This window comes from Sorex fumeus, unplaced genomic scaffold (assembly GCF_029834395.1).
Source record: "Sorex fumeus unplaced genomic scaffold, SorFum_2.1 ptg000105l, whole genome shotgun sequence".
Taxonomy (NCBI): domain Eukaryota; kingdom Metazoa; phylum Chordata; class Mammalia; order Eulipotyphla; family Soricidae; genus Sorex; species Sorex fumeus.
The window spans coordinates 841,592-860,335 of NW_026606162.1; the positions used below are offsets into that span (position 1 = coordinate 841,592).

The 18,744-nt window shown below is 46.9% G+C and overlaps 1 protein-coding gene across 4 annotated transcripts in view; it reads left to right on the plus strand.

The window, feature by feature from the left end:
• LOC130042584 (leucine-rich repeat-containing protein 37A-like) overlaps positions 1-17,829 on the plus strand; it is a 46,123-nt gene extending 28,294 nt beyond the window's left edge. For 3 of the 4 annotated variants that reach the window (XM_056134745.1, XM_056134747.1, XM_056134748.1), the window contains 5 exons: positions 1,716-1,831; positions 10,064-11,814; positions 13,245-13,352; positions 15,722-15,765; positions 17,336-17,829. In XM_056134745.1, the coding sequence (XP_055990720.1) occupies positions 1,716-1,831; positions 10,064-11,814; positions 13,245-13,352; positions 15,722-15,765; positions 17,336-17,675 (2,359 nt within the window). In that variant the 3' untranslated portion in view covers positions 17,676-17,829. The remainder of the gene's footprint in view (positions 1-1,715; positions 1,832-10,063; positions 11,815-13,244; positions 13,353-15,721; positions 15,766-17,335) is intronic. The other variant, XM_056134746.1, reaches the window with a different exon arrangement.
• The last annotated feature ends 915 nt before the right edge of the window (positions 17,830-18,744 follow it).

Sequence of the window (18,744 nt, forward strand, 5' to 3'; positions counted from 1 at the left end):
ATTGCCATTATCATGGGACTCGTTGCCATCACTGCTACAGCAGCAACGGCTCATATTGCATTGAGGCAAGGATCTCAGACTGCTGAGTTTGTTAAGAAATGGCACGAGGGGGCTGGAGCGATAGCACAGCAGGTAGGGCATTTTCCTTGCATGTGGCTGACCCTGGTTCGATTCCCAGCATCCCATATGTTCCCCTGAACACTGCCAGGAGTAATTTCTGAGTGCAGAGCCAGGAGTAACCCCTGTGCATCTCCAGGTGTGACCCAAAAAGCAAAAAGAAGAAGAAAGAAAGAAAGAAAGAAAGAAAGAAAGAAAGAAAGAAAGGGCATCAGGACTCTCAGAAACTGTGGACAACCCAGTGACAAGTTGATGCAGGATTACAAGAGGAATTGTCCGATGTTACACGAACTGTTACCCTACTCGGTGACCAGCTACCGAGTTTAAGAAGACAACACACTCTAAAATGTGATTGGAATACTTCTGCATTTGTATAACTCCTGTACCTTATTATGAGTCTGAATCTCCATGGGAAAAGGTTAAAAAGTATTTGTTAAACCATAAAAAATATGACCGACAAAATTATAGAGTTGCAAACTAACATTCACTGTGTATTTCAGGCCCACTTGCAAGTCTGGGGACCTGATACCATTGGGGGTGGATTGTTGGATGGGATCACTCAACTAAATCCTAAGAAGTATATTCTAGTCCTTGTGATGGGCTTTATTAGTATGTCTGTACTTATTGTTCTGTTGTTTCTTTTTTACATAGCCTGCCAAAAATTCAGAAAACAAAACAGAATAGCCCAATAACAACACGCTGCACATGTCGTCATGAAGGCTAAGCTGGCTGCAAAACAAAAAGGGGGAGACGTTGGAGCCCGACCAGAGTCATGAGGAAGTTCCTACAGACACTGCCTTGCTTTCAGTGTCATGCTGGAAGCAGCTTGGAACTCTGATTGAACTGGGCAGGGGTCAGCATGTCATGATGCAGCTACTCCTTGACACTGATTGATTACGCTATGCTTTGTTTAGGCAAAGTTAGAGGGGACATCCTGTCTAGACGGAAATGTAGATGATTGAAATATGGGGATGGGAGGTTAATCATCGACAGAGCAAGATCAATAGCCTTTTGTCCACATGGATTTGGTGATGCATCCCCTAGTGTACTGTATTACAATAAAAGAAGGTTGCTGGGTTTGATTAATGCCATTTGTCTGAGAGAACTCTTGGCCCTCCACGCTACCTCATTCCATGAATGTTGCTTATCTCTGTGCCCCCGACTGATCACTCCATAGAGAAATAACACCCCAGGTTGTAACTGATGTTTTTTTATTGTTATCTGGGAGCTGAAGAGATAGGATAGTGAGTTAGGTATTTGATTTGCATGTGGCTAACCCACATTCAGCCTCTCGCACTGCCTATGGTTTCCCGAGCCTGCTAGGAATGATCCCTGAGCCAAGAGCCCAGAGCAACCCCTGAGCACCACCAGATATGACCAAAAAACAAAACTCAGTTTTCTGAGGGCTGGAGCAATAGTACACGCTTTGCATGCATCACCTCCCAGTTGGGTTCCCACCACCTCAGAGTTTGAGCAACACCTCATCCATGTTTCTCAGGAACTTTTTCAATAGCTGCTCAGTGGCCTTGACTGCCTCTTCTACCTATTTAAAGTAACCTCTTGACTCTGCACTTAATTCTCTGTGTTTCCATTCATAGGATCTTACCTAACCATCTAACCTGCTGCCTCTGCCAATTTAAAAATAATATTGACGTTGTCTACAAGACAGTCAAACTACGTTGTGACAGTGAATGTCTTATCAGCACACACTGTGGTGAGTTGGATTGCCTGCTGATAGGTTTTTAATTTATGTTTCATTTTTATTTTAATCACTGATGGTACATTTGAAGCTGATTATGGAGTGCATTATTTTTATTCAGAGTTCAACTCCCTATATTTCCATGAGCTATTTCCCTTGGCAAAAGTCAGAATCTCAGCCACATCATTACCTTCGCAGTATATGAATGACCTGAAGGTTTAAGAGGAATGGAAGAAAGGGATGGAAGTGGGAAAGGGAGCTATCATTCATGGTCACAACTGAGTGCCACACTCTGGGCAAGGTGTTGGTCCTCCAGATGAGAGCTCAGCCACACAATGCAGTTTGCAAACAGATTTTATACACAAGAAATATCAGTTGCCCTTTTCTTTATAGGACTGGTGTAGCTACCTTATTGCATGTGTTTTTATAATTTTATAGGCAAGTACAAGTCATACTATCTTATGAACGTTTTGCTTAGAGCCTGAGAAATTCTGGTTTTCTAAGCATAGGCTGCCACTCAGTCCTTCTAACGATGGATTCTTAGAGCATCCCCACCTCCAAACCTACTTTGAATTTTAACCCTTCAAATCCACAAAGCACTCAGGTGCCCTTATATATTTCCACATAGTAAGTTTACTTGATAACTTCCGCAATGTCCTTTTAGGGGCCCAGGAAAATAGATCAATAGGTTGCAACACATGCTTTTCATGTGGGAGGTGTGGGTTCAATCCCCCCATAAAATAATTTTCGAAGAACTGCTGGGAGTATTCCTTGGGCACTGCTGTATGGCGAATGCATGAGCACATGCGCACACACAACGCACACACACACAACACACACACACACACATACACCACCCATAAAACGTATTTTCATGCCGGGATATTATGAATCTGCTTCGCTATCAGCAGTTCGGCACATCAGATTACATTGCTTCTTACACAAAGATGTTATTTTTAAAATCAACTTTTAACATGTCTATTACTCTCTTCTCAGAGATGGGCATAACAAGATTTACGAATCACCTTTCATAACATGAACATCAAACCTGGGGATTTGTTGGGGGGGGGCGGGGAAAGAGTCAGATTAGAGGGGATGTACGAACTGTGGTGTCTCAGCACTTCGGCGGTGGTCCAGGTAAAGTTCACTTTGTACATGGAAACCAATAGCATTCGTATTTTGTAATCATGTTACTTCAACTTTAATAATGTTATTTAAAGAATAACTGATCACTGATCACTGTCCTGCCGCTGTTCATCAATTTGCTCGAGTGGGCCCAGTAACATTGTGAAACTTGTTACTGTGTTTGACATATCGAATATGTCATGGGTAGCTTGCCAGGCTTTGCTGTGTGGGCGAAATACTCTTGGTAGCTTGCTGGGCTCTTCGAGAGAGGCGGAGGGATCCAACTCAGGTCGGCCATGTTGGCTGCATGCAAGGCAAACGTCCTACACGCTGTGCTATTGCTCCAGCCACAAAGAATAACTAAACCAAATAATCTAAATTCAGAATAAAAATACTAATAGCATTTTTAAGTGAATAATAGAAAAACAAAAAGTGTTAAATGTGCCTAATGCCTAGATCTTGTGTTCCCAGTCTGGGACTCCCTGCAAGTCCATGCTTCTTCCTCACATCCCTTAACTCCCCCTCTAAATTTCACCACCACCAAAAGAACTTTTAATTCTCAGTAATGTTTGGTTGAAAAGATAGTCTAGCACTTCCCTTGCATATGGCAGACGTGGGTTGGATCCCTAGCATCTCAGATGATCCCAAATTACTACCAGGAGTGATCCCTGAGCACAGAGACCGGAGTAACCCCTGAGCATTGCTGGGTTTGGCCCCACCGCCCCCCACACCAAAAGAAACCCAACTGCACAATTTTACACTTGACCTTCAAGAAGTCAGAAACTTTGTATGGTTCCCTAGGTAGAGCTGGAAGTATTAGGAAGTAAGTGAAGGCAAATACACATCTAATAAGAGTTGTTTTCCCCAATTTTGGGATCTCCAATGTTATTTCAGGGGCCAGAGAGATAGGACAGCGGGTAGGGAGATAGTATAGTGGGTAGGGGACTTGCCTTGCACACAAATGACCTGAATTCCATTGCCGACATACTATACAGTTTCCCAAGCACCAACAGGAGTGATTTTTTGAGCAGTGAACCAGGAGTAACCCCTGAGCATCACCAAGTGTGGCCCCCAAACAAAACAAAACAAATTATTTTATAGATTTTCTCAACATTGCACATTGACATATACTCTGGCAAATCCATTAACCTATACTTAGACATCTGTCCAGATTCAGCAATATGAAACTGAGGGCTAATAAACAAAAGTATTAGTTGGTAAAAGTATTAGTTGGCACGCATGAAGGTACCGGGCAGAGGAACAAAGGCATGCGGGTCCCGGGGCTGAGATCTCCAAGTCTGCTCGGATCGGGGCTGAGCATCCTCCACCCATATCCTCCATATTCCAGTAGGCAGAAGTCACACCCACCAACTGGCCCCCTGGCGCCGTGTAATCCCATCAGCGGCCAAGACCCAGAGACTATAAAACCCAGATCCCGGAAGAGAACAGCGCAGAGTCTCCTGCCCCCGCGCCTGGCTGTCCTCGCCAGGGCCCCTAGAGGGGAGTGGGTTGAGTTTCCCTCCCCGTCCCGACCAGGGCTCTGGCAGCCAAAGACCTCCAGAACCAGCCACCACCATGCTGAGACCGCTCTCTGCACGCATGAAGGTACCAGCAGAGGAACAAAGGCATACGGGTCCCGGGGCTGAGATCTCCAAGCCTGCTCAATTGGGGCTGAGCATCCTCCACCCAGATCCTCCATATTCCAGTAGGCAGGGGTCACACCCACCAACTGGCCCCCTGGCACCATGTAATCCCATCAGCAGCCAAGACCCAGAGACTATAAAACCTAGATCCCAGAAGTGCGCAGCCACATTTGCGGCTGCGCAACACCTTATTATCTCATTCTAACTTTGGACAAAATGGTAGGCTACCAGATGTAACCTGCCCACAGGGCAGAGTCTGGCAAACTCCCCGTGGTGTACCCAATATGCCCAATACCAGTAACAATGATGGGGCTCATTCTTCTAACCCTGAAAGAGCCTTTAATATGGCACTTTTAAAAAATCTCAGGGCTAGGATGAAGGAGACGTTACTGGAGCCTGCTCAAGGCAATCGATGAACAACAGGATGGTCGTGATCGTGATCGTGATTAGTTGGTAGGTGGAGGATGGGTGCATTCAGAAGAGGATCTGATTTCTGGAGGAATTTCTTCGTTGTCTGTGACAGTAACCTATGACAGTAACAAGATTAGCACACCAAAGAGTTAAAGAGAAACAGCACCTTCCAACCCCCAGCTACTGTTTCTGGCTCCCCTGGTCCCAGCTGAACCAGCAAACCAGGGAACCAGCATGCAGCCTGGTCCTGGTGGTGTGGCCTCTGAGCCAGGGAGCCTGGCCTTTGAGCTAGGGGGCATGGATAGGGGGAATGGCCTACTCTGAGGGCAGCAGTTATTTTCCCCTTTCCTAGCAATTTGGACTCATATCTTGACCTCCATCACGTAACTCGGGGGAGAATGTCTCGGCCATCTCTAATACATTAGGCCAATAATCCACTAGCTCATCCCAGTTGCACCATAATACCCATAGACATGTACAAGTCCAATGTAGAGGACTACATCCCCCGAAGCTCCACTAGAGGCCACAGAGGAGAACATGAGAGGAAGCCACAACTCCTGAAGGGGAAAAAGGCGACCACTAGACCGAGCTCACCCAGAATCCCCAAATTAACCAAGAGGGAAAACTCATAGTGAACTGTGGTTCCCACCTTCATACTACCACCACAACATGAAAAAACAGCACAGATCCCCACCACGCCAAGAGGGGAAGATGAAGAAAAAGGTCCAGAGGCCCCCAACAGGGTCTACTCACAAAAACAGTCTCTCCAATAAGGAATTCAGAATCAAAATGTTGAAGATGTTCAATGAACTCAAAGAAACAGTGGAACAGACATCCAGGAAATTAAAAGAGGACTTGAATGAAACAGTGAACAGGCAGCCAACAAAATACCGGAAGAAATGAGAGCAGAAATAGAAAAGCTGCAAACAAATGTCATGAATAAAGGATTTGATAGATGAAATAAAAAACTCATTGAGTGCCCTCACCAGTAGAATGGCTACAGCCGAGGACAGAATCAGTAAGCATGAAGATGAGCACCAGAAAGCTTACAGACAACAACAGACCATGGGAAAAGACCTCAAAATAGCCCTGGGGTGAATCAGAGTCCTAGGGGATGAATCCAAGAGGAGCAAGTAAGAATCATCAGAGTACCAAAAGGACAGGGAGGCAACCCCAATGGAAAAGCCACAGTTAAACATATCATTGCCGAAAAGTTCCCAGAGCTGGAGAATGCAGGCATCCGGATCCAAGGAGCCCAAAGGGTGCCAAGTAAAAGAGACCCTAATAAAAAGACTCCAAGACACATCAGAGTCAGAATGATGGATGATATGGATAGAGACACGATCCTGCAAGCAGCAAGGCTGAAGAAGGAAGTCACATACAAAGGAGCACCCCGTACATTTACAGCAGACCTATCAGAGGAAACCCTCCAACCCCAAAGGCAATGGGGGGATATAGTGAAAAAACTCAATGAAATGAACGCCTCACCAAGAGTACTCTATTCAGCTAAACTCTCATTCTAACTCAGAAAGAATCATACACTATTTCATGGATAAACAACAGCTCAGGAACTTCATAGACAAAGCCAAACTTGAAAGAACCACTAAGAGGGCTTCTATAAGACAAGAAAACACCCTACAAGCACAACAAGTCCCTACAGAAAGATGGCACAAAACCCTCTAACAATAATCTCTCTCAATGTCAATGGTCTAAATGCACCAATCAAGAGACACAGTGGCAAACTGAATGCGGAAACTGAACCCAACATTCTGCTGCGTAGAAGAAAGTCATCTGAATGGTCAGAGCAAACACAGACTCAAAGTTAAAGGATGGAAAACAATCTTGCAAGCAAACACCTCCCTCAAAAAATCTGGGGTAGCCACACTAATATCTGACAACATAAATTTCAGGTTGAAAAAGACTAGAAGGAACAGCAAAGGTCATTTTCTGTTTATCAAGGGATATGTGTAACAGGAAGAAATCACACTCTTAAATGCATACACACCTAATGAGGGATCAGCTAAATGCTTAAAACAACTGCTAACAGATTTCAAGGAGGACATTGCTAGCAACACAATAGTAGTCAGAGACTTCAACATTGCCTTATCATCTCTGGATAGATCAACAAGAACAAAACTCAGCATGCTAGACATTGACTTTGAAGGAAGAAATAGTAGAGAGAGGGCTAATAGACCTATACAGGGCTTTACACCCCAAAAAGAAAGAATACACATTCTTTTCCAGTGCACACATAACATTGTCCAAAATAGAAAGGCCACATGTAAGGTCACAAAACCGACCTCAATAGAATCCGCAAGATAGAAATAGTATCAACAATCTTTTCAGACCACGATGTGTTGAAGATAGGAACGAAGCATACGCAGACACGGAGAGACAAATCAAACACCTGGAAATTAAACAACTCAAAGTTGAACAACGAGTGGGTCAGGAAGGAAGTCAAAGACGAAATCAAAAGATACCTGGAAACAAATGTGAATGAAGACACGAGCTATCAGAACCTATGGAATGCAGCTAAAGCTGTGTTAAGAGGAAAAATGTATAGCTTTGCAAGCATTCCTAAGGAAGGAAGAAAGGGCCTCTTAGATAACCTGACCTCACAGCTCACGATCTTAGAAAATAACCAAAAAAAGGAACTCAAGCCCCGCTGAAGGAAAGAAATAATAAAACTTAGAGCAGAAATCAGACATGGAAACCCAAAAAACAATCCAAAAGGTTAGTGAAACCAAGAGCTGGTTCTTTGAGAAAATAAACAAGATTGATAAGCCACTAGCAAGACTCACAATGAAAGAGAGAGAGCCCCAATAAACCGAATCAGAAATGAAAAAGGGGACATTGCAACAGAAACCAATGTAATTCAAAAGATTGTCAGAGGCTGCTTTGAGAGTCTGTATGTCATGAAACAAGATAACCTAGAGAAATGGATATGTTCCTGGATTCCTATAATCTCCCAAGACTGAACCAAGAAGACTTGGATTGCCTGAAAAGACCCATTCATATCAAGGAAATCAAACCGAAATCAAGTCTTCCCAAAAACAAAAGCGCAGGCCCAGATGGATTCACTAGCGAATTCTTCCCAATATTTAAAGAAGACCTTTTGCCAGTTCTCCGCAAGCTTTTCCATGAAATTGAAAAAAAAAAACAGGAACTCTCACAAACAGCTTCTATGAGGCACTTATCTCCCCAATACCAAAAGCAAACAAGGACACCACTAACAAAGAAAATTACAGGCTAATATCTCTGATGAACATGGATGTGAAGATCCTCAAGAAAATATTCACAAATAGAATCCAACAACTCATCAAAAAGATCATACACCACGACCAAGTGGCATACATCCCGGGGATGCAAGGATGGTTTAGCATTTGGACGTCAATCAACATAATCCATTATATCAACAAAAGTAAAGATAAAAACCATATGATCATATCAATAGAAACATACCAATATTTCACCAGGAATACCACTCCTGGGAATATATCCCGGAGAGGCAAAAAATTACAGTCCAAATGACATCTGCACTTCTATGTTCATTGCTGCACTGTTCACAGTAGCCAAGCACTGTAGCACTGTAACGCTGTCCTCCCATTGTTCATCAGTTTGCTTGAGCAGGCCCAGTAACGTCTCAGTTGTAAGACTTGTTGTTACTGTGTTTGGCATATGAATACGTCACAGGTAGCTTGCCAGGCTTTGCTCTGCAGCCGAGATATTCTCAGTAGCTTGCCAGGCTCTCCAAGAGGGTCAGAGGAATTGAACCCAGGTCAGTCTGGTGGGCCGCGTGCAAGGCAAACACCCTACCCACTATGCTATTGCTCCAGCCCACAGTAGCCAAAATCTAGAAAAAACCCGAGTGCCCGAGAACAGATGACTGGTTAAAGAAACTTTGGTACATCTACACAATGGAGTACTATGCAGCTGTTAGAAAAGATGAAGTGATGAAATTTACATATAAGTGGTACTACATCGAAAATATCATGCTAAGTTAAATCAGTCAGAAAGAGCGGGACATAGAAAGATTGCATTCATCTGTGAAATATAAAGTAACAAAATGGGAGACCGTCACCCAAGAATAGTTGAGATAAGTACCAGGAGGTTTGCTCCATGGCTTGGAGGCCAGCCACATATGCTAGGGGAAAAGGCAGCCCAGATAGAGAAGGGAGCAGCAAATCAAGAGTGTTGGGAGGATCCTCCCAGGATGGGAGATGCATGCTGAAAGTGGACTATAGACCGAACATGATTGCCACTCAGTTCCTCTTTTGCAAACCACAGCACCCCAAAAGAGAGAGAGAGAACCAAAGGGAATGCCCTGCCACAGAGGCGGGTGGGATGGGAGGAGGGGAGGGGAGTTGGGAGGTATACTGGGATCATTGGTGGTGGAGAATGGGCACTGGTTGAGGGATGGGTACTCAATCATTGTATAACTGAAACCCAAGCACAAAAATTTGTAAATCTAAAATGGTACCTCATGGTGTTTCACTAATAAAAATTAAAAAAAAAGAAAAGAAATCATAGTTGATCTGTAAAGAATCTAACTGAGCAGCAAATATTTGTCCTGAAGACTGGGTACTTGGTCCTTGGGGACCAGTGGAATAATCGTATGATTATCGTTTGTGTGTTTGCTTGTTTGGCAGCATCCTCAGAAGTGCTCAAAGTTTACTCCTAACTTTGTGTTCTGGGGTCAGAACTGGTAAGGCTTGAGGGAGCGTATGGGGTGCTGGGGATAAGACCCAGGTTGGCTGCCTACAAGACGAGGACTTTATCTGCTCTACTGTCACTCTGCCCCCCAGTTGAATAATCCTAAATACATGTACTGAACTCCATGCCCTATTTATTCTGAATAAATAGCGATGATCACTTTGTTTCTCCTTCTGTTTTTGCCAGTCACAGATGTAAATTTAGGGTTTCCTGTGCCCCCCCCCACACACACACACCATACGGCACTTGTTCACTGATTACTAGTTTACTTAGCTGGAACTTATGTCTGTAGATGCTCCCAAAATTATCCCCAGTTATCTTTCATGATCAAAAGCATGCTCTTCCTTTTTGACAGATGAAGAAGAATACATCAGTAATATGGATGGGGAGTTCATGAAGGCTTTACTGGCCCGAAAGAAGAGTACCAGCACCGAGCTGACGATTGAACCAGAGAAGGCCTCATCCGAGAGAAACAGCCTGTCCCTTTTCCAGCACGAGCACCTAGACAACAGTCATCAGCGTGATATGCTTACTAGACTAGAATCCATAATGTCTTTGTTACAGGTTGGGGACATAGATGCAGAATCAACATTGTTATCCTTCATTAAGTTTCTTTTTAAAGATGTGCAAGATGGAGGAAATCCTCTGGCTCCTTCGAAAACCAGCACGGCTTGGATTTCTATACAGCCCGAATCCAACAGTGAAATCTACAATAAGGTGAAAAAAATCCATGTTCTCCAAAGTCTGATCAACACAGAAATTCAAGAAAAAATCCACAAAGTTAGAAAGAAGGAGAAAACTGCCACACAGGTCCGTTCCAGTCTTTTCGGGCCCAAATTTAAACGCCAACTTTTCCCGAAGATATTGGAAACTGTCGGGCCACCAAAGAAAAAACACTTAGGAAATGTTCAGGAGTGGGAGACGCAACCACTGCAAGGGAGCAGCATGTTCAGGGATCCCCAGGGCCAGCAGAAGAGGCACTTCAAAGAAGAGGGCACTCCCCTCAGCCAGAGGCGAGGGAAGGCTTGGTCCGCGGCGGGGAATATTGCCCAAGAAAGACGGCAGGGGCAGCTGGCCCCGGAAAGACCGAAAGACTTTATCTTGGCAGGGAGGCCCAGGAAATTGGTGGAAAGCTCCTTCAACGAGGAGTCATCCTTCATCCAGGAGCACAGGGCGCCGGCCTCCGTGCCCCTGGAACAGCACTCCATGGGCAGCCTGTCTGCCGCCGCTGCTTTCCAAGTGCCACCGGAGGACGAAATCCCATCCAAAGACCTGAAAAGAACTCTACGCGTCTTAGAGGATGCGGGCGCTCGAGTTCGGAACATGAAGGTTCCTAGCCCCGGGCCACTCACCGGGAAGAACTACCAGTTTCGTAAACTTGACTCTCAGCTGGGCCGCAGAATACCCCAGGCCAGAGTGAACACAGCGACAAAAGAAGCAGCACCGCAGAGGCCGGTGCTGGCCAGGAGGCCTCCTTTCGGTGCAGTGAAGAGCCTCGTCAACTCCCCGCCGAGGGGGGGGTCTCTGTCCTGGAGACACCAGGACAAACCTGTCACGGAGCCATTCCTTTCATTGCGCTCCAGCCGGGAAAAGAAGACCGCGGAGAGCACGCGTGCTCCAAACGGGGGGGATGCCAGAAGCATCGTGCCGCCAGAGAAAACTGCCGGTATCCAAAGCACTGCCCCTGAGGAGGAAGAGGGGACGGAGGACAGCCTCATGCCTGCTGTCAGACAGCCCAACGAGATGCAGTGGGAATATCACAAGGTGGCCACCGACATCGACTCTCCCCCACAGAAACCCGACCCCAGAGACGAACTTGAGATGCAGCTCATCCAGAAGTTGCGGCCCCTTATTCCCAACAGTAATGTGAGGAAGTTCATTGCCCAAGTAATTCGGACTCTGAAAATGGACTGCTCCGATCCCCGGGTGCAACTGGAGTGTGCCAAGGTGGTCCACAAAACCGGGCTCCTGATGAAGCTTCTTAGTGAGCGGCAGGACGTAAAGGTGTCCAGTGAAAAATGGGATACGGACCAGTGGGAGGCTGAGAACTACATCAATGAGAATACCGAAGGCCAGGGTGAGCAGAAACAGGCGGAGGCAAGTGAGGTGAGGACAGACTTTTGTTTTTTTAACGGAGTCTCATGCAGAGTGAAATAAGTCAGAAGGACAGACATAGAATGATTGCACTCATTTATGGGACGTAAAAATAATTAAAACTTACTATGAGATTAACACCCAAGGACAGTTAGAAACAATGGCCAGAATGAATGGTCCACGGTTGGAAGCCTGCCTCAAGGGCTGGCAGAGAAGGCAGCTGGGATAGAGAAGGGATCACTGTAACAATGATAGTTGGAAGGGATAGCTCTGGGTGGGAGATGTGTGCTGAAGTGGGTACAGGATCAAACATGATGACCTCAGTATCTGCACTGCAAAACATAATGCCCAAAAGGGGGGCATGGAGTGAGCGGAGAGAGTAAGAGGGGGGGGGGAGGGAAGAAAGGGGGAAAGAGGGGGGGTGGGAAGAGAAAGGGAGGAAGAGAGAGAGAGAGAGAGAGAGAGAGAGAGAGAAGAAAAGTTCCTGCCATAAAGGCAGAGGTAGGCTGGGGGCGGGGAGGAGGTGGCAGGAGGAATGCGGGGATTTTGTTGGTGGGTAATGTACACTGGTGGAGGGATGGGTGTTGGAGCATTGTCTGACTGAACCTGGATCACGATCAGGAAAGCTTTGTAACTGAATCTCACAGTGACCAGGCTCAGGGGCTTCCGGGCTCTCAGGCCATGCCATGAAAGAACACAAGCAAGAAGACCAGGGTGTCTTGACTCTCCCTCTCCTGCTGGCTCGCTCTCTTTTTTGTGGCCACACAACTTTGACTACAAGAATGATTGTCCCTGTGCTCGTTTGTAGAAAGGTAGCACTGTTCCTAGGAGAGGTAAGAAGAGGACCTAACACACCAGATAAATAAATTGTAGAAGGAAAGGCTACAGACAAGATGGCATAATAGATCTGGTGTGCTCTTTAAGAACATATTGGGGCCTAGTTCATGCCCAATTTAATCAGCTAATCAGTGACTGAATAAATAGCAGTACTCCTACATTTGAAAAAAAAAGAAAAAAAGAACATATTGGGGCCAAGGAGATAGTTCAAAAAGAGTCCCCATGAGTACTGAGCGAGAAGTAGCTCTGAGGACCCTGGATATGGGCTGAAAAACAAACCACCCCAAAATAAAACCACATACAAAATAAAAACCTATAGTCCACTCCTTTCAGAGGATGGGGTTTTAGACTAGTAGAAGGATAACCATTCTTTAGAACGGGCTTAAGAATCCTTCCCATCTTTCTGTCTAATTGTTCCTGGGTATTGAAGCGATAGTACAGTGGGTAAAGCACTTACTTTGCATGCCACCAACCCGAATTCTATGCCCAGCGTCCATTTTGGTCCGCCAGGAGTGATTTCCGAGTGCAGAGCCAGAGTAACCCCTCATCATCACTGAATGTGGCCCCCACAAAAGTAATGCATGAAAATAATTTTTATTTTTCAGCTCATAAAAGTTCCAGGATATGTTGTGTACCACAATCAAAAAGCAGTCGTTGCAATAAATGTGGCTGTCGTCGTGATATTATTGGTTTTAATTTTATGTCTCATTGAGGTAAGAACAGTTCATTCAGACTTCCAGGATTTCATCTGTCTTTATAATAGATTCAGGGGCTACAAATGGAAAATAAAAGCCCCTTTTCCTCCTACTGATGCTTGATTTTCCTCTTCAGTCTTGAGTAATGAGGTGTGGTTGCTTCTCATATTGCAAAGATAATCCCAGGGTTTGTTGAAGGGAACTGACTCCCAAGAGTTCCCTGTGGAAATGAACCCAAATAACAAGCTTTTCGAAAATTTTGAAAAGTTCAGAAGGCTAGAGATGAAACAAAAAGTCGTCTTCCTGTGCGCTGTTTGGGGACTACATCCTGGGATGTTCAGGGCCTGCCCCCAGCTCAGTGTGGAGGGGAGAGAGGGTGTCACTTCTGGTGGTGCTCAGGGGACCTTGCAGAACTAGGGATCCAGCCTGGCCCTTCTGCATGCAAAGCATGCACTCTGACCATTCAGCTCTCTTTCTGGTCACCATATCGACTTTCCCCCCCCCCCCCCCTTTTTAAATCAAAAGGATGTCAGTGGTTTAACTTAACACTCACTGACATTCTTCTACTGATTACTTTCCTTGTTGACTGGAAGGATCAAAAGTGTAGAATCTCCACCCTCCTAGGACCTGATCCAGTGCAGTAGCTCTCATTAGGTTTAAGCACCATCTCCCTGGATGAAGTTAAAACACTGCAGCTAAGACTGGGGAGAGAACTCCGAGGGCTACTTTTCACGCTTTGCGTGAGGGAGACCTGGGTTCCATCCTCGGCAATGCATGACCTCCCCCGTCCCCCCCCCCCCCCCCCCCCCCGAGCCACCAGGAGCTACCCCTAAACAGCAAATCAAGTTGTTCCTGCCTATTACTGGGTGGCTCCCAAACCAAACACACCCGCATTGCAGCCTGAGCCCGAGCTGGGCTACTCTCAAGCCTGGCAGCGTGCGGTAGTTACTCCAGGAGCTTGCCTATATCTGTCTTCTGTTCAATGACACACCACTGACTTTTCCCAGCAGGAACATTAAAAAAAGTGATTTAAGGGCCAGGGAGATAAGTCCAAAGACTCAAACTTCAATTCACTTTGCACATGGGAACCCCAGGTTCTAGCCATAGTGCTCCATGGTCCCTGAGCACCACCCCAGAAGTAGGCCCCGGAAGCACCAGCTGGCAGGAAGAGCCTCAAAAAATGAACAACAGCAACATGGGATGGAAGGGGTTCGGGATATAGGTTAGTGGTGTTGCACTTGTCTTGCAGGTGTGAGGCCCTGGGTTCAATCCCTGGTAGCACCACAACCACCAACAAAGAATTAGAATAAATTAGAAGCCATGGTGCTGAGGAAGAGCTCTCTGAGTCTTTGATATGTTTAAGCCGCTCCTTTGTGATGTCATCAGCAAACACAGCTCTGATTTATGACAACCACAGTACAAGGAGTTTCCTATATTTTGTCTGGTTTAATCCTCGCAATCCTCTAAGGACGGCATTAGGATCCCTCCAATTTTGCTCTTCTTGTCGTGCTGGGTACCGACCCCACGTCTCCTGCATGCAAGGCAGGCGTTCTCCCACTGAGCTACCTCCCCAGCCCTATCATCCCGCTTTCAAACATGGGGGTCACCTGCAAAGCAGCCCGTGCTCCTTATTGCACTGTTCTGTTTTATCTCCTTAAGGACAAAAGCACAGAAATGTTTCAGGTATTGAAATTTCAGTCTAAGTCGCTCAAAGAGTTGACATATTGATTTAGTTATTTATTTGGGGCAACAGCCATCTGTGCTCAGGGCTTATTCCTGGCTCTGCTCTCAGGCATCACTCCAGGTGGGGCTCAGGGAACCATCTGGAGTCCTGGGATCGAATCTGCGTCAGCCACGGTCAATGCAAGTGCCCCACCCACCGTATGATATCTATAGCCCGAGGAATAACATATCTCATAGGACCTTTATTGTTTTGGGTTTATTTGGGGAAGAATCATTGCAAATGCAACCAAGTTTTGTCTCCTGTAAGACTCGACTCTGCTTGCTGCATTGATGAGGTCTCCTCACTGGGGATGCAGAGTGGTGATGGGAAAGGCATCAGACTGGTTCTTGACATTGTTTAGAAAACGTTGTGAAAAAGGATGTTTCTGTGTTTGGGTTTTGGCAGATACTTTTAATTACCTACCTCATAGTTTTTTATTTGGATTAATGTGCTGAATTTCTCTGAAACAGTCACTAAGCTGTATTCCTAACGTGCCCCTTCAGTCATGTGCTGTAGGAGAGTCCAGGGACTATTAAACAGGAGAGAATTCCTGTTCTCAAAAAGTGATATCAGTGGGTAGATACAGCAAAGTCAATGGAATTAATAAGGTTTTAGAGAGATCAGTCACCGAGATAATCATGATCATATTTTTTTTTCCAAACAGATTTATTCTTGTAGAGCAAGACAGTGTAAAGATGGAAGATCCAGGTAAATATTAGTCTGACAATCTTTCACTTGCACTGGAGTGTCCTCCCCCTGGTTCTTGGGGACTCTGGAGCCCTTCTGTGTGCTTCTTGGCCCGTGACCTGGGCCTCCTGAGTTCAGTATTAGTGTCTTAGGGCTCTGCAAGGCCGGGCTGCTCAGTCCCTCCTGTGGGGTGGCTGTTACCTATGCCAGCCCACCTGTGCTCAGGGAGGACATGCGGAGCCAGAAGCCAAAGTTGGAGCCTCATGTCCAAAAGGCCCTTTTAACTAGCTCGAGACTACTCCAGCCTCAGTGCTCAGTGTGGTGCAGGAATTGAACCCAGGGCCTCACACATGCAAGCCAAATACTTTACCACTGAGCCACATCCCCCAACCTCTATCTCGGTCTCTTATTAAAAGGAATAGGGGGAAAATGGAAACTACCTTGCCCTTGGGAACACACTGCTGGTGATTGGGAAAGAGCATGGTCCCTGTCCCTTGGGACCTCTCCGTTGAATTGGGAGCTGCGTTTCTTGCCTCCACTCAGCACCCACGGGCTCTGTACACTTAATAACACTGCCCGTAAAGTGCAAGACTGCTCTCTCCTCTCTTCACTCTCAAAACTCATCTCCGTGCCTCGGTGTGGTTCCTGCCTTTGATGCTGATACCTGTGGCTTCTTTGCTCATGGGCGATTGTCTGCAGCATGAAAACTAGTGGGCTAAAGGATTTGGCTAATTGCACACAGGCATTTACTCTGGTTCAGCATCTGGGATGAAACAGCTAGGACGATAGAATCATCTCCCCCAGCCCCAACTTCCGGTAAAGGGTGCCTGAGGGACTAAATCCAGAGGCGACCAGTGGAAAAGCTTCTGGACAGACTCTAATGCTTTTGGTGTGGTGGGTAGTTTGTTCATTGCACAGGGCATTTGCTGGGGCAACGGTGGTAACCAGAACTAAATATCCTGCCTGTTTTCCAAGCCAGGCTACCTATAAAGGTCTTTCAAGAGTCTACGGGGTCCCTTTGAATGGACCCGACAAATTTCTAAAAATCGCCACAGGCATGCATGGAAACTTTGTCAAGGGGTCAGGTCCTAGTGGTTTGACTCGTCATGGCTCCAGACCAAGGTAGTTTCCAAACAAGACCAGAGACCTCCATCCTAGGAAGGATGGGAAATGGGGTGGGTTACGAATCATGTGCGTCCGTGTTTTCCTCCAAGGACCTTCTTTGGATTATTGCTGCATAGAAGTTCAGTGGAACATGAGAGTCAGGTAACCACTGGGGGGAGGCGGCACTTAGGCAGGACAAGAGTGGGCCGTGGTGCAGGCTTACGAGCTCCCCTTGCCTTTTCCAGAAGGGCTTTTTCTGGCGAAGACGGCCCCAGTGACTGAGAGACATGTGTCAGCCACTCAAGGCCACACGTAAGAAAAACATGGCACAAAAGCTCCATGACAAGGATTCCTCTGATGAGGATGAGATTTTCAGTAAAGACGCAGGGTAAACCATGGGAAAAGCTCCAATACCTTCCTGAAGTCAGGAAGTGATGCAGACGGGGCACGTCCCTTTCAAGAGCTGACTGTATTCTTCTTGTTCCAGGGAGCTCAGGAAAGTCTTGAAGACAGCAGCACGGACTCCGGAGGAGAAAGCAGCCAAGGAGACCAAGACAGCCAAGACTCCCAAGACCCAGGGAGCACAGGGGACACAGGCACCACAGCGCTCCCCACCACCAATTGTCCCCCTGGCACGACAGACCAGCGAGCCTCCACATGGCTCCCTAGAACCACAGAACGCAGAGTCACCACACTCCATCGGGTCTTCACAGCCCGTCGCAGCACGACAGTCCGTCAAGACTCTGCAGACCCCTCATGTGCAGCAGATCTTCAGATCCCAGGAGATCCTGTCATCCCCGGAGATTTCAGATCAAACGGATGAGTAACAAAAGGAGTCTTCACAGGCAGCTGTGGTGTTAGAGGCCCTACAGTGAACACCTCCTGCTTCATACCACCTGGACATTTTATTGTCTGAAGAGCCTCTTGGCAGTTGCTGTAAAATTCTTCTTTTTCGTATGTTAAATACATACATGCATAAGAGCAGTGATGGGCTTTCAAATTAACACGAGAGTTCATCGATCATGTAACCAATTAAGGCTGTTGGCAGGAAATGCATGACTAGAATCCCTCCCAGAGGTGGGGATGAGGTCCGCGAGGAATGGATGGGATGGGAGGATGGGAGGCTCCCCGTGTGGTCCCCTGCCAAGCGCCCTCACCACCCCCAGCAGCCAAATGTAGACGCGGGTGCGTAGCCCGGCACTTTGGGCGCTCGGTGGTCAGTAGCTTGGGGGACATGGCACTTAAGGGGGGTGTCTGGACTGCCCCCCCCGGGAGGCTTCAGTGGTGAGCTAGCATGAGGGGCCACCCCTGCTGCGTGGCCAGGGTTTCTCCTCACCTTCTCTTCCCCTGGGCAGTGCTGGGGTTTGTGTGTCTGGCACTGGCGTTGGATTCCCTGGGCTGGCCACCTGCCTGGTAGGCATCAGCCAAGTCCCTGAAGGTGAGTGCTGGTTCCTCAGTCACTCCCTCCACTGCAGGGGCGGGAACCAGGCCTTCCTTCCTGGTGCTGGCCCGGGAAAGTGGAGAGTGCCACCATGTGGTCGCAGAACGCTGTGTGAGTTGTCCTGGCACATGTTAAGGCCTGTCACCCTGTGCTCCCCCGCTAGGACTGTTTGCTGGTCAGCCCCAACAACCATCCACTCGGGAGCACTTGGCGATGAGTCTTGTAGTTAAGGGAGTGGGTAAGTGGGTCCTGGGGAGGTTACTGCCAGGGTGGGCACAGGAGCCATCGAATTTGTTTCTTCTTTCTGCGGGTGCCCGATCACTGAATTTTGAACATTTGAGACACTCCTGGACCCAAGGAACTGTGACATCAGAGCAGCACACACACTTGTCCCATGCGTGGTAGGTGCACATTCCCTCCACATTCTCTTGACCGGACAGCAGAGATTTGGTTAT